This window comes from Drosophila miranda (assembly GCF_003369915.1).
Source record: "Drosophila miranda strain MSH22 chromosome Y unlocalized genomic scaffold, D.miranda_PacBio2.1 Contig_Y2_pilon, whole genome shotgun sequence".
Taxonomy (NCBI): domain Eukaryota; kingdom Metazoa; phylum Arthropoda; class Insecta; order Diptera; family Drosophilidae; genus Drosophila; species Drosophila miranda.
Window position 1 is genome coordinate 6,735,271 of NW_022881614.1, and position 13,439 is coordinate 6,748,709.

The 13,439-nt window shown below is 44.5% G+C and overlaps 2 protein-coding genes across 8 annotated transcripts in view; one reads left to right on the forward strand and one right to left on the reverse strand.

Moving 5' to 3' along the window:
* Positions 1–13,439, forward strand: part of LOC117192735 (kazrin-like) — a 74,925-nt gene that overhangs the window by 35,738 nt on the left and 25,748 nt on the right. The gene's annotated exons all lie outside the window — the stretch shown is intronic.
* Positions 7,203–7,829, reverse strand: LOC108159058. Of its 2 annotated transcripts, XM_017291998.2 has the most exons (2): positions 7,739–7,829; positions 7,203–7,658 (listed from the first exon to the last, which is right to left on the reverse strand). In XM_017291998.2, the coding sequence occupies exon 2, from the start codon at positions 7,584–7,586 to the stop codon at positions 7,260–7,262; it is 327 nt and encodes a 108-aa protein (XP_017147487.2). In that variant the 5' UTR covers positions 7,587–7,658; positions 7,739–7,829; the 3' UTR covers positions 7,203–7,259. The 2 variants fall into 2 exon arrangements, with proteins under 2 accessions (XP_017147487.2, XP_017147486.2); XM_017291997.2 differs by having other exon boundaries at positions 7,203–7,807.

The following is a 13,439-nucleotide window of genomic DNA, read 5'->3' on the forward strand; positions in this document are numbered from 1 at the left end:
GCGGAAGGGGGTGTGGCGAAATTTTGAAACAAACTCGTCTCGGTCCGATATATTAGGAGTGTGGATACCAAATTTTTTTGCTCTAGCTTTTGTAGTCTCTGAGATCTAGGCGCTAATGTTTTACTCTAAGCAAAGCCGCCTATGCTACGTGTGTGTTAGAGAGAGACAGGGCGAGAAAAAATGAAATTGTTTTCTTGATGCTGGCTATAAAAAATAATACGATCCAATTAAGATTCCGCAGTCTTAAAGATATGGTCATTCTCTACAATTCTACGTTTTTGGTTTTCTCATATCTTTAAAATTGTGGATGCCACAGATTTTCGTCCTTTGTGGGGGCGGAAGTGGGCGGGGCGAAGTTTTGAAATATTTTTGTAGCAGTGACATATCACAGAAGTCTGGATCCAAAACATCGTTGCTCTAGCTCTTATAGTCTTTGAGCACTAGGCGCTGAAGGGGACGGACAGACCGACAGACGGACGGACGGACAGACAGACATGGCTCAATCGACTCGGCTATTGATGCTGATCAAGAATATATATACTTTATGGGGTCGGAAACGATTCCGTCTGGACGTTACACACATCCACTTTTACCACAAATCTAATATACCCCAATACTCATTTTGAGTATCGGGTATAACGAGGGGGAACGTTGTGAGTTGCTGCGGACACCGCAACTCTACGGTTATACCCGATACTAAGTCAGTATGGCTCTCCTCCGGCAGACGCCGCTAATATTAAACGACACGACAAAGAGTGCGTGCGAGAGAGACAGAAAATCAGTCTGAGCGTGACGTCGGGCGCTGCGTAGCCACTGCAAATTGATTTGTTCCTATTGGCTATAAAAATGATCTGATCTGATCCAGATTCAGCAATCTGATAGATATGGTCATTATCTATGATTCTGCGCTTTTAGTTTTCTCGAATGTGCAATAATGTGGATGCAACAGATTTTCGTCTTTTGTGTGGGCGGAAGGGGGTGGGGCGAAACTTTGAGATACACGTTTAATAGTAAGATCTAACAGAAGTGCGGATACCAAATTTGGTTACTCTAGCCTTAATAGTCTCTGAGATTTTTGAATATCCCCCGATTTTCGTCCTTTGCGGGGGCGGAAGGGGGTGTGGCGAAATTTTGAAACAAACTCGTCTCGGTCCGATATATTAGGAGTGTGGATACCAAATTTGGTTGCTCTAGCTTTTGTAGTCTCTGAGATCTAGGCGCTAATGTTTTACTCTAAGCAAAGCCGCCTATGCTACGTGTGTGTTAGAGAGAGACAGGGCGAGAAAAAATGAAATTGTTTTCTTGATGCTGGCTATACAAAATAATACGATCCAATTAAGATTCCGCAGTCTTAAAGATATGGTCATTCTCTACAATTCTACGTTTTTGGTTTTCTCATATCTTTAAAATTGTGGATGCCACAGATTTTCGTCTTTTGTGGGGGCGGAAGTGGGCGGGGCAAAGTTTTGAAATATTTTTGTAGCAGTGACATATCACAGAAGTCTGGATCCAAAACATCGTTGCTCTAGCTCTTATAGTCTTTGAGCACTAGGCGCTGAAGGGGACGGACAGACGGACAGACAGACATGGCTCAATCGACTCGGCTATTGATGCTGATCAAGAATATATATACTTTATGGGGTCGGAAACGATTCCTTCTGGACGTTACTCACATCCACTTTTACCACAAATCTAATATCCCCCAATACTCATTTTGAGTATCGGGTATCACGAGGGGGAACGTTGTGAGTTGCTGCGTACACCGCAACTCTACGGTTATACCCGATACTAAGTCAGTATGGCTCTCCTCCGGCAGACGCCGCTAATATTAAACGACACGACAAAGAGTGCGTGCGAGAGAGACAGAAAATCAGTCTGAGCGTGACGTCGGGCGCTGCGTAGCCACTGCAAATTGATTTGTTCCTATTGGCTATAAAAATTATCTGATCTGATCCAGATTCAGCAATCTCATAGATATGGTCATTATCTATGATTCTGCGCTTTTAGTTTTCTCGAATGTGCAATAATGTGGATGCAACAGATTTTCGTCCTTTGTGTGGGCGGAAGGCGGTGGGCGAAATTTTGAGATACACGTTTTACAGTAAGATCTAACAGGAGTGCGGATACCAAATTTGGTTACTCTAGCCTTAATAGTCTCTGAGATTTTTGAATATCCCCAGATTTTCGTCCTTTGCGGGGGCGGAAGGGGGTGTGGCGAAATTTTGAAACAAACTCGTCTCGGTCCGATATATTAGGAGTGTGGATACCAAATTTGGTTGCTCTATCTTTTATAGTCTCTGAGATCTAGGCGCTTATGTTTTACTCTAAGCAAAGCCGCCTATGCTACGTGTGTGTTAGAGAGAGACAGGGCGAGATAAAATGAAATTGTTTTCTTGATGCTGGCTATAATAATAATTCGATCCAATTCAGCTTCCGCAGTCTTAAAGATATGTTCATTCTCTACAATTCTACGTTTTTGGTTTTCTCATATCTTTAAAATTGTGGATGCCGCAGGTTTTCGTCCTTTGTGGGGGCGGAAGTGGGCGGGGCAAAGTTTTGAAATATTTTTGTAGCAGTGACATATCACAGAAGTCTGAATCCAAAACATCGTTGCTCTAGCTCTTATAGTCTTTGAGCACTAGGCGCTGAAGGGGACGGACAGACGGACAGACGGACGGACGGACAGACGGACAGACAGACATGGCTCAATCGACTCGGCTATTGATGCTGATCAAGAATATATATACTTTATGGGGTCGGAAACGATTCCTTCTGGACGTTACACACATCCACTTTTACCACAAATCTAATATACCCCAATACTCATTTTGAGTATCGGGTATAAAAAAAACACACACAGACATTGACTTTAAGTTGCACGTGGAGTGTGCTTTTTCGGCCAGAGGTCCATGTCAGGGCCCCGGGGGTAGAGGTAAATTCAACGCGAGCTAGTGCTGCCGAGGCACGATGAAAACAAAAACACACACAGATAACAGAAATGCCAGAGTTACGGCAAGGTATATTTTCAATCTAAGGAAAGACAGTTCCTTTATCAACGAGGGTACCCCGAGCCGTACTGGTGCGGTCCTTACATTCTATTGAATATTCCTTTATAAACACCGTGAATATTCAATAAACAAATTGTTTTAACCATGCGGCTCGCTGCCGGCTAGCGGGAATACCTCTCGCTGAATATAGGCTGTACCTTAAATGGGAGTGAAAGGCAGTGAAAAACAGTGAAAACAATCGAACAGGCTAAATTCGGTCAATATTTGAGTGCGTACGCTGTTTGAAAAGAGGGACATTTTTTGCCATTTTATGCTGCTGCTGCGGCTGCTGCTTGTTGTTGTGGTTGGTTGTTCCTTTTACTGATGTTGTTTTTGTGAAAGCGAGAACAAAGGGAGCAAAATCTGTGTGGAAATAAATTACGCACTATTCTGCTGCTGTGCTGCTGGCTGGTTGGGGAATTTCTGCTGTGGGCCTTTCTGGGATTTGTGAATGAATATTTTAATACATCTACAGTGCAGAGTACACACACATACATGCATGAATATATACATATGTGAGCATATTTTTAAGCTCATTTTGACTGGCTTGTGGAGCTCTGATTGCTGCTGCTGCTGCCCACCTTTATACCCTTACAGTCTATACGAATCCTGATTAATTTCAGCGTGTTTTAGCAATCATACCAGGACACATGTAAGTGTCAGTAGACACGACAGCGCACACCGGAAACGGTCGCTTGGGAGCCTATGCTTGTGTCACAAATCGTTTTGTTGGCAGGGGGAGAATATGGTGTGGCATTTTTGAAGGGTACGTTAACCATCAAGAAATCATTACAGGATGCGTTGAATGTTTCGTGTATGCTGCCAACGGGTTCTATAGCGATTGTACCAGAATAACATACAATTCAAAAGATCCGAACCAGAGGAAACAGCTTCGTTAGGCGATTTTCAGAAATCTGATAAAATGCAACGCATTCTCTGACCCAGGATACATCCATCACAGATGCCACATAAATTAAAAGGCAGATCCTAGCGGGGCGTAAACGGTTCAGTGCAAGGGGTCCATGTTACGTGCGTTTTATGACGATTATTCGTTACGCATACGCCATGTGGCGCGGCAAGGGCCACCAACGGTGCGTCGCGTAATAAATCGCACGACAATAACTCAGAATAAAAAGGGGGAGAGGGTGAGAAACAAGCAAAAGGGTGCAGCACAAGGAGCCAGCCAAGGGTGAAGGATGTTGGAACCAGCCGAGCAGTGGCCAGGAAACTGAGGGAAAACTGTAGCTATTAAGGCAAAAGACTTAAAGACTTTTCCAGCTACCATACCACCTACCCAGCCCCGTTCTGTCGGAGACGGCATCCAACACACCCAAACGCACACATCCGTTTCCGGTTCCACTCCTGCGGCTGTACCAGAGGCAGCGGCAGAGGCAGAGCCAGAGGAAAAAACAAAAACAAAGCCGTCAACGAAAACTCACTTAGTAGGCAGCCGCAGCCGCAGTCTCCTGCCATCTGGCAGGCAGACTCTCTCCTTTGCTCCTTGCTCCTTGCTCCTTGCCCCTTTGCCCGTTTGCTCCTTGGTCCCGTCCAGACTCACTTGACATGCTCTTAATGCCAAATGAAAACATACGCTCAAGGACACCGAGGAAGCGCTCCGTTCCAATTTCCCGAGAACCGAGAACCGACAACCGCCCACCCTGCGCCCGGATCTCCTCTCGTGTGTACATTTTTAATGTTGCCAAGAACAAGCACAGTAGCCCTCAAATGTAGGTTATCAAATTGTGTTCAAGTTGCCGTTGCCAACCCCCAGCACCAACCCCTCGCGAAGCGAACTTTTATGCCACAAAACGAACCCCAGCCCCTGCCCAAAGCCACCCGTCGAAGCAGGGGAGGAACATTTTAAATGATTTTGTGGCTGTTGTTGGCGCTGGTGTGGCTGCTGCTGCCGCTCTGACCCGACTGCCAATTGGGTCAAGCATTTACATTTCGCGCCTGATGCGAATACTAAAGGCATACTCTGCCTCTGCCTCTGCCTCTGCCTCTGCCTCTGCCTCCGCCTCCCTGGAAAAGTATGCCCCATGTTGTACGTACACGCCCTTAAAAGTCTTAAGCTGCCTCTATTTGGTTAAATTAAAAACACAAATTTAACTCTGCTCTGCCTGATGCTGCCACTAATTAATTGCAAACTAAATGAGTTTCCCGGCAACAAAACTTTATCCGTACCGTACCGTGCCACAGCAAGAGGCTGATGGCTGCCTGTTGGCGGTTACCGTGGGCTAGGGGAAAGTGTAACAGTAGCCTTACGCATTGGTATAGGCAACTCCTCAGATAAGGAAGAACCTGGAATGTAAAAAGGAAAAGTTTCGTCCTCACATATTCCATTCCGTTGCATCAAAAAGTTTCCGGCTGCGAAAGGATCAAACTGTTGACTCGAACTAGTCATACAGGAAATTGCGAGTAATATGAGAAATAACAACGTGTGAAAGAGTCAAGAGAAAAATATGTATACCACACTATGCGAAAAAGGGTTCTGAATGGAACCAAAACTCAAAAACCGTTAGATCTATGTACATATATTTGAAGGGCAGAAAGTAATTCAAACTGTAGCCGGGAGTTGGCCCATGAGTCAGACAGTCGGAGATTGAGGGACAAATCAAGTTAGCTGCGTGAAAATGATTTGTTTAAGCCAATTGAGTGGTTCCACGTCTACTCCCGAATTGGCAGGAGAGAGCAGAGCCCAGTCCAGGCCAGACAGACCCCTCCGGGCCATCCATCCGTCAGTCAATCAGTCAGCCAGTGAGCCATTAAATTCTCGCTACTCAATGTTCGCCCGCAGCCCAAATCTGTTAATTTAACTTATTAATTTGCAATTGAATTGGCCCCCAACTGTTGATGGTGATGTCACTGTCGCTCTCAATGTCAATTACACTTCCACTGCCCCATTTTCCACTTGCCTCATATTTCGAGCGAGAGTTCGTTGAGCTGCGGCAAGTGTAATCAAGTCTGGCCAAAATACTGCTCCTGCCCCAAAGCAGCACTCAAAAACGGACTAATTTGCATACATTTGCGATGCGACTCTCATGCAAATTCCAAATGAATCTGACAGAACAAAGTTTATTCGACTTTGATGGATTAAGTAGTTGCATTTTCCTGTTGAGTTGTGTATTTTTGGGGCTAAAATTGAAACGTCTGGATACCTTGTATCACTAACTTAGCTATGCATGGAAAATCTTAAATAATAAAAAAATTTTTCTTGCTTTGACTTTGTTCTGCTCACAGTTTTAATCAAATAATTGAGAGAAATCTATTTGGGAAAGTTGTTTTAAAAAAGAAGGATAAAGGGAAAACAAAAATATTTCTCCTAAGCTCTTTATAGTTGAATATAATGTACAATAAACCCATTTGGACCTCTAACTACTATAGTCCTCCGCCTGGGACATACTAGAACCCATTTTGAAGCATACTTTGCATCTCTTTGGTAAGTGGCCTACACACATACAATACAGTACTGCGACAGGAGGGGGGATGTACAAAAAGCCCTAGAGTTTAATTGAATAAGAATGCAAATGCATAAGCATCGTCACTGGCAGGCCATAAATCGAATAACTAAGCAGAAACAGGTCAAGTGATATGTGTGGGTACACTCGCACTCAGACTCCAGCATCAGCTGGCAGTCGAGTGCACATAAGCGGGACAGGACCGGACCTGCCTTTGATGCTGACCACTCTGGCACTGAGGGTGGCTCTCAGGCGGAGGCTAATTTGCCAAGATCTCAAACAAATTACGACTGACGGAATGCCAGAGAACTTTCTGCTAATGCAATGCAAGCTGCCGTCCAAGTTCGGACAAGAGAGAGTGGCTGCTTTATTTCCGAGCAGTTAAAAACATTTATGAGAAGATGGAAGTCTTCTTTTCGATGGCCGAAATCTTAAATACCCTTCAAAAAGTGTCAATAATATAGTGCACCCCTATACTTCCATTTGGATTATTGCCATTATTCTGATGATTATTCAATCCGTGCATGGCTAACTTCCGGACTCCACCTAAAGGAGGGTATTAGAAACCCAAGTTCTGAATTGTTGAATAGTTGACAAGCGATTTTCTGCAACTATGTCGAACCCTGTCGAAGACAGACACAGGCTCTAACTGCGTGTAAAAGTTTTCCCTCGACAGTTGACAAGTTTGAAGGCATGTGGCAGTGGCACAAAAAGTTTTTTTAGTTCAGTTTATTTCGAATGTTTCTGCGCCCATTCAATTGGATGTCTCTGAGCTGCTCGCCATGTAGATGCTCGTCAGATTCTTGAGGAACTTCTCATGCCTGGCCAGATCGCAGCGCTCGCCCACGTTGCTGATATGCTGGCTGAGCCTCTTCAGACGGGCGTCGAGTAGCTCCGTGCGCCTCTGCACATGCTCGTGCATGTCGCGCTTAATGCGGTCCTGTGTTTCCAGCAAGGTGCTCGCGGTGTGCCGACGGTGTCTATCGACTATGAGCGACACCCTGGCCAAGTGCATCGACAATTTGTAGTTTTTTCGATCCTCCAGCAAGGAGCGACGCTCCTCTGCCAACTGCTGCTTCATCTCCAGTTGCTGGCGGGTGGGTTGGGTGCGTTTTCGGAGCAGGCAATCCGGCAGCTCTGCACTCACAGGTTCCTTGCAATGAATATAGAAGGTCACGTTATCGGGTCGTCGAAACTCCTCTGCATACAGATTGCCAAAATATTGATACATACTTAAAATTTTCCATAGATTATTTCAATGATTTTAAGCTTAAATCCGAGTGGAACAGTCCCCAAAGCTTGCCAAGTCAGACAGATTTCTCCATGTAAGCCTATATAATCTGAAACATTTACACCATAAATGTAAGATATTGTTTAGAGTATTGTTTATTCGTATTATTATCGCGGTGGCCTGGTATGTGTGCTTACAAAAGTTCCTTATGTTACGGCTTATTTCTGCTGATTTTCTGCTGCTGCTTGAGTCGCGTCCGTATGCTGCTGTTCTCTCACTGCCTCGCTCGGTTCCTCTTCTTCTCTGTCCGCTGTTGATCTGCTTCTGTTACTACTGCTGTTGCTGCTAATCAGCTGTTCCTCTGCTGCTGTTGCTTATCTCCGCTGCCCCCTCAACAGGCCAGCTGCCACACTCTTTCTTACACTCGGTCATCCTGATTAGTCATCAGTCCCTGATGACCATGCGTCCTCGTTTTCTACAGAAAAGCTCCATAGTTTCATGTTATCATTGACAAACTCCTCAAAGCTTGAAGATGTAAATGCTGCTCCACGATCGCTTACTATTCGTGCCGGATTACCAAATACATCAGACCACTCCCTTAACTTCTTGAGAACTTCGTCTGCTCCTGTTGTTTTTGTGGGATACATCCATACGAACTTACTGAAGCTATCAACCATTGCGAAGATGTACTTGTACTGCTTTGAAGTAGCATCCATAGGCCCAAGGTGATCCACGTGTATAGTATACAGCGGCTGTGATCCTTTGTCAATTTTATGCAGAAATCCCTCTTTTTTGCCAAGCTTTTTGTTGTAGATTATACATTTCATACAGTTTCCTATGATCTGCATTACTTTTCCTTCCAGATGTGGAATCCAATAGCTCTGCTGTACGGTATGCATTGTTTTTTGAGCGGCAAAGTGTCCTGCGTTGTGAGCGTCGGTTATTATTTCTTTTTCTAATGACTTCAGTATTGCCAGCAAGTCCGTGCCTTGCACCACTTTGTATACGAGACCAGCTTTCAACTTAAAGTTGTCATATGGTTTACTTTTCAAAATTTCGGAAACTGCTTTGATCATCGTATCCTCCTGCTGGGCTTTCTTAATTCTTGCTGTGACTTCCAAAGATACCATCATGACATCAATTGGGTACCTACTCAGGCAATCCACATGCTTCAGCCGTTCTCCTCCATTCTCCTGGTCTGTGTTCCACTTCAAAGTCGTAGTCCTGCAAGTACAGGACCCATTGGGCTACCTCCCTCGGAACGTCCTTCTTGCTTAACGTTACCTGGTCTGTGTTCCACTTCAAAGTCGTAGTCCTGCAAGTACAGGACCCATTGGGATACCTCCCTCGGAACGTCCTTCTTGCTTAACGTTTGCTTGAAAGCAGCGCAATCCGTTACGAGCTTAAAGTTGGTTCCAAGTATGTACTGACGAAATTTTTTGCACGCTAGGAAAATTGCTTTGGCTTCCTGTATATAGCTATGCTGTCGTGCTTCAGATTCCGAGGTTTTCTTACTCCAGAATAAGATCGGATGCAATTGTCTTTCGTGCCATTGTAACAACGCCGCTGCAAACCCGTCCATTGACGCATCAGTGTGTATCTCGGTTTTTGCATTCCTGCGATAAAGTTTCAAGACCGGCTCTTTCACCAATGCTTCCTTTAATGTAGCGAACGCCTGCTGCTCCTCCAGACTCATTTTAAATGGGACATCTTTTCGCAGCAGATTGGTCAGTGGTTTGGCGATTAGCGAATAGTTTCTTATGAATTTACGGAAACGGAATTTACGGAATTTACCTAAAAACGACTGCACAGCCTTTATGTTTTTCGGCATCGGGAACTTGCTGACGGCTTTGGTTTTCTCCAATCCAGGCTTGATTTCCCCTCCTCCAACTTGATGACCCAAAAATGTAATGGTCGACTGCAGAAATCGGCACTTCTTCCACTTTATCTTCAGCCCGTATTCAGCTGCTGCATCAAAAACCTTCTTCAGCTTTCCCAGACATTCGTCGGTGGTTTCAGCGTGTATAACGATATCGTCCATGTACAGGTCAAGAATGTTTTCATTTATAAGGTTTTGAAATACAAACCTTATAAAACGGATGAAAACTGCTGGCGAATTGCAAAAACCGAAAGGCGCACGGTTGAACTCAAAGAGGCCTTCCTTCGTTATGAACGCCGTATATTTTTTGCTGCTTTCTTCCACAGGAACGTGGAAAAACCCATTTTCTAAGTCCATGATGGTGAACACCTTAGCATTTTCCAGTTTTTCCAGCACCTCTTCAACGATTGGAACGGGAAAGCAATCTTTCAAGACCATCTTGTTCAACTGACGATAGTCCACGCAGATCCGGCTGCTCCCATCCTTTTTCTTGACAATTACAGTCCGACTGGCGAAATTTGATGATGAGCGTCGTATTATCCCAGCGTTGGCCTATTCATCGATCTGCTGCTTGACAACGTCGGCTTCGCTGATGGCCACTCGACTTGGCGAATGTCGAAACGGCGCTTTTTTCTCGTCCGGTACGTCCGGTGCATGATCGGGCACACTGCAGTCTGCTTCTTTTCAGTAAAGTCCTGAATCATTGATTGGACGGCATTTCTGAACTGCGATGGAATGTTTATGTCAGTATTTGCTTCGACCACGTTGTAAATACTTATCTGTTTGGTGTCCTCAGTTTCCTCCCCCGGCAGGGGAGAAAACTTATATCCTCCTGGCGTTGATGTCATTGTGAACTTGGATATAAAGTCGTGTCCAAGCAACAATTCGCATCCGACGGCATGATCGGCCACCACAAGGAATTTGTGTGCCAGTCGCATTCCGTCGATCTCCACTTCTGCCGTAAACTGCCCAGCGGAGCGTGTGATGTTGTTTCCAAGTCCCCTCAAAGTTGACGAACTGGCTTGCAGATGGATACCACTCATTTTGCCGAGCACTGACATCTTTAATAGGGAAACATCTGCACCGGTGTCTATGAGCCCCTTGACTTGCACGTCGTTAATTTTAAGAGACTTCAGGCGTTTTTCCTCATATGCAACGTTTATGGCAGCAGCACTCGGGCAATCCTTAGACATGTGTCCAGTCTGATTGCAGCGGAAACACTTTAATGCAGCTCGGCAATCCTTGCGTAGATGCTCCTGGGATCCACAATTGTAGCAGTGTTGCTTCCTTTCATATTTGGTGAAATTGGACTTCTTTCCGAACGGCTGTGAGTCTTTTTGTTTCGGGGCCAAGCCCCCATCAACCGCGAGCGTTCTTTCGTAGATTTCGTACTTCTCTCGCAGCTGCTTGTATGAGCTGCATCCATACAAGGTGTACTTATAATCCGTTTTTAAATTCAGTCCGTCGACAATGTATCGAATCACCGACTCCGTGTCTGTAGTCCGTATGCTTCAGCGTTTAGCTCGAAGTTAATAAACCACTGCTGTACCGACATATTTTCTCCGTTGAATTCTGGAATAATTTTGGCAAAATTTTCCACTACCAGCTTTGCATCATTTTTCTTGTCTATTTCATCAGCATTTATTTTAATCGAGAGCAGTTGAACCAGCTGTTGGAGAGTCTGTGTGTTTTCTTCTAGGAGTGTTGACCTCATCGCTTCCTCGTTCGCGTTTTGCTGCATATTCCCGGCTGGTGGTCCACTTGTATTTTCCATTATAATTCTACTGCGCAATACTCTTGTGGGCAGCCAGCTTGAAACAACCCTTTTTTCTCGGTTCTTCTTTTCACCCACTCGCTGTCTCGCTTCTTCTGCTTGCGGCTTCTGAGAGTCTAATGCGCAGTTTTTTTGCACCGAATTTTTGCTTTTCCGTCTCGCTTCGTCTGCTGCCGGCTTCTGAGACATGAGACACACAATTTTTGATTTTTTCCACTTTACACAGGCAGTACGCGACTGGTTGAGCCCCCAAATGTAAGATATTATTTAGAGTATTGTTTATTCGTATTATTATCGCGGTGGCCTGTTATATGTGCTTACAAAAGTTCTTAATGTTACGGCTTATTTCTGCTGATTTTCTGCTGCTGCTTGAGTCGCGTCCGTATGCTGCTGTTCTCTCCTTTTCACTGCTTCGCTCGGTTCCTCTTCTTCTCTGTCCGCTGTTGATCTGCTTCTGTTACTACTGCTGTTGCTGCTAATCAGCTGTTCCTCTGCTGCTGTTATTACTGCTGTTGCTTATCTCCGCTGCCCCCTCAACAGGCCAGCTGGCCCACTCCTTCTTACATAAATACTCCGATTAGGCAAGCCACGGGACAGACCCAACCCGACCCTACCCTAAGCGGAACTCCACAGAACTTCATCCGTGTCCGTGGCTCGGATATAACACAAAAGTTACTTGTTATTATTATGATTAAAGTTTCTGCTTGTGTGGCCCACACAACATTAGTGTTGCTTCCTTGCCCCTGCCCCAGGCCCCAAGCCCAAGACAACAGACCCCATATCCCTATATGTTTGTGGCGTCTCTGCCAAAGTGCTGGCTTAGGTCAGACATATCGCATGTGAGGCAGTCCACCATTTCTACCTTTTCACCCGCTAGAAGCCAGCCATTTACATCATGAATTTCTGGGGATAAAGTGGAAAAAATCAAATAAAAACAGGAAACCAAAACATGACCACAACATATTTTGCTGTCCATCTCTTTGTTGCCCTTGGTCTGAGCCTTAAAGCGGATTAAAATTGAGATTCTAGAGTGGGGGAGTGGGCAGCCAGCTTTGTAGAGCATTAAGAGACGGTAGCGTTGCCAATTGAGCTGCTGGATATGTATTAGTGGCACTTACCAATAAGCACTTGTGAGCCCCAGTGCCTTCGTGTGGGGGTCATGTCATGACACAAGACTGTATGTATAATTAGTCCCATTTTGCATTCCGTTTCTTGTAGGATTCTCAACAGAGACCCAAGTTTTGAGTGCCCCCAGCCAGCCCTCTCCCCCTCTCTTTCTCTTCGTGCTCTGTGTGAACGATGTCAGTCTCCTCTTCTTCTCTGCTGGTCTTCTCTTTGACCAAAAAGGTTGAATGGGAAACACGTGGAGCAGTCCACAGTCCACTCTGAACCCAAATTAGTTCCGATTCCCACAGGACAAAAGAGAAGCAGAAGCAGAATAAAGTTAAATACTAACCTACCGTCATATTCCGGACTATAAAATACCCTCTACCAAGATTTTATTCATTTTATTTAGCTAATTAGATGGAATATGTCACTAAATAAAGTTTGAAAAAGAAGGACATTCAGAGATGTTGTTCCTCTTCAACGTTCCATAACAATTATAAAATACCAAAGACTATACAATACCAAGATGTCGCATGAGGAACAAATGCTTTTTCAATTTTCGTTTGACGCTTCATGGTACGGGCGCGCGGGGCTAGTACTTCAATTCATGATGCAATTATACAAGGTGGTCTCGTCGGCAAAAGTTAGTCCCTTAACGTATGCTAGCAATAAGTGCGAGTGAAGGGCACATAGTATAGTGAGTGTGAGTGAGTATATGTTGATGTTGATTAACCCTTAACAGGCCCGTTTTAAAATTTTAAAATAAAATGATTTTACTGATATATTAATATTTAAATTTTATGCAGCCATTAATAATTTTTCTTCAACATTTTTAGTTATATTAAAATGTTCTTTTACATAATATATAAAGATTACTTATAATTCTAGGGTATTTTTTTTTATATGATTTTTATAATTTTGTTGTTGTCGGGACATAAGGGCT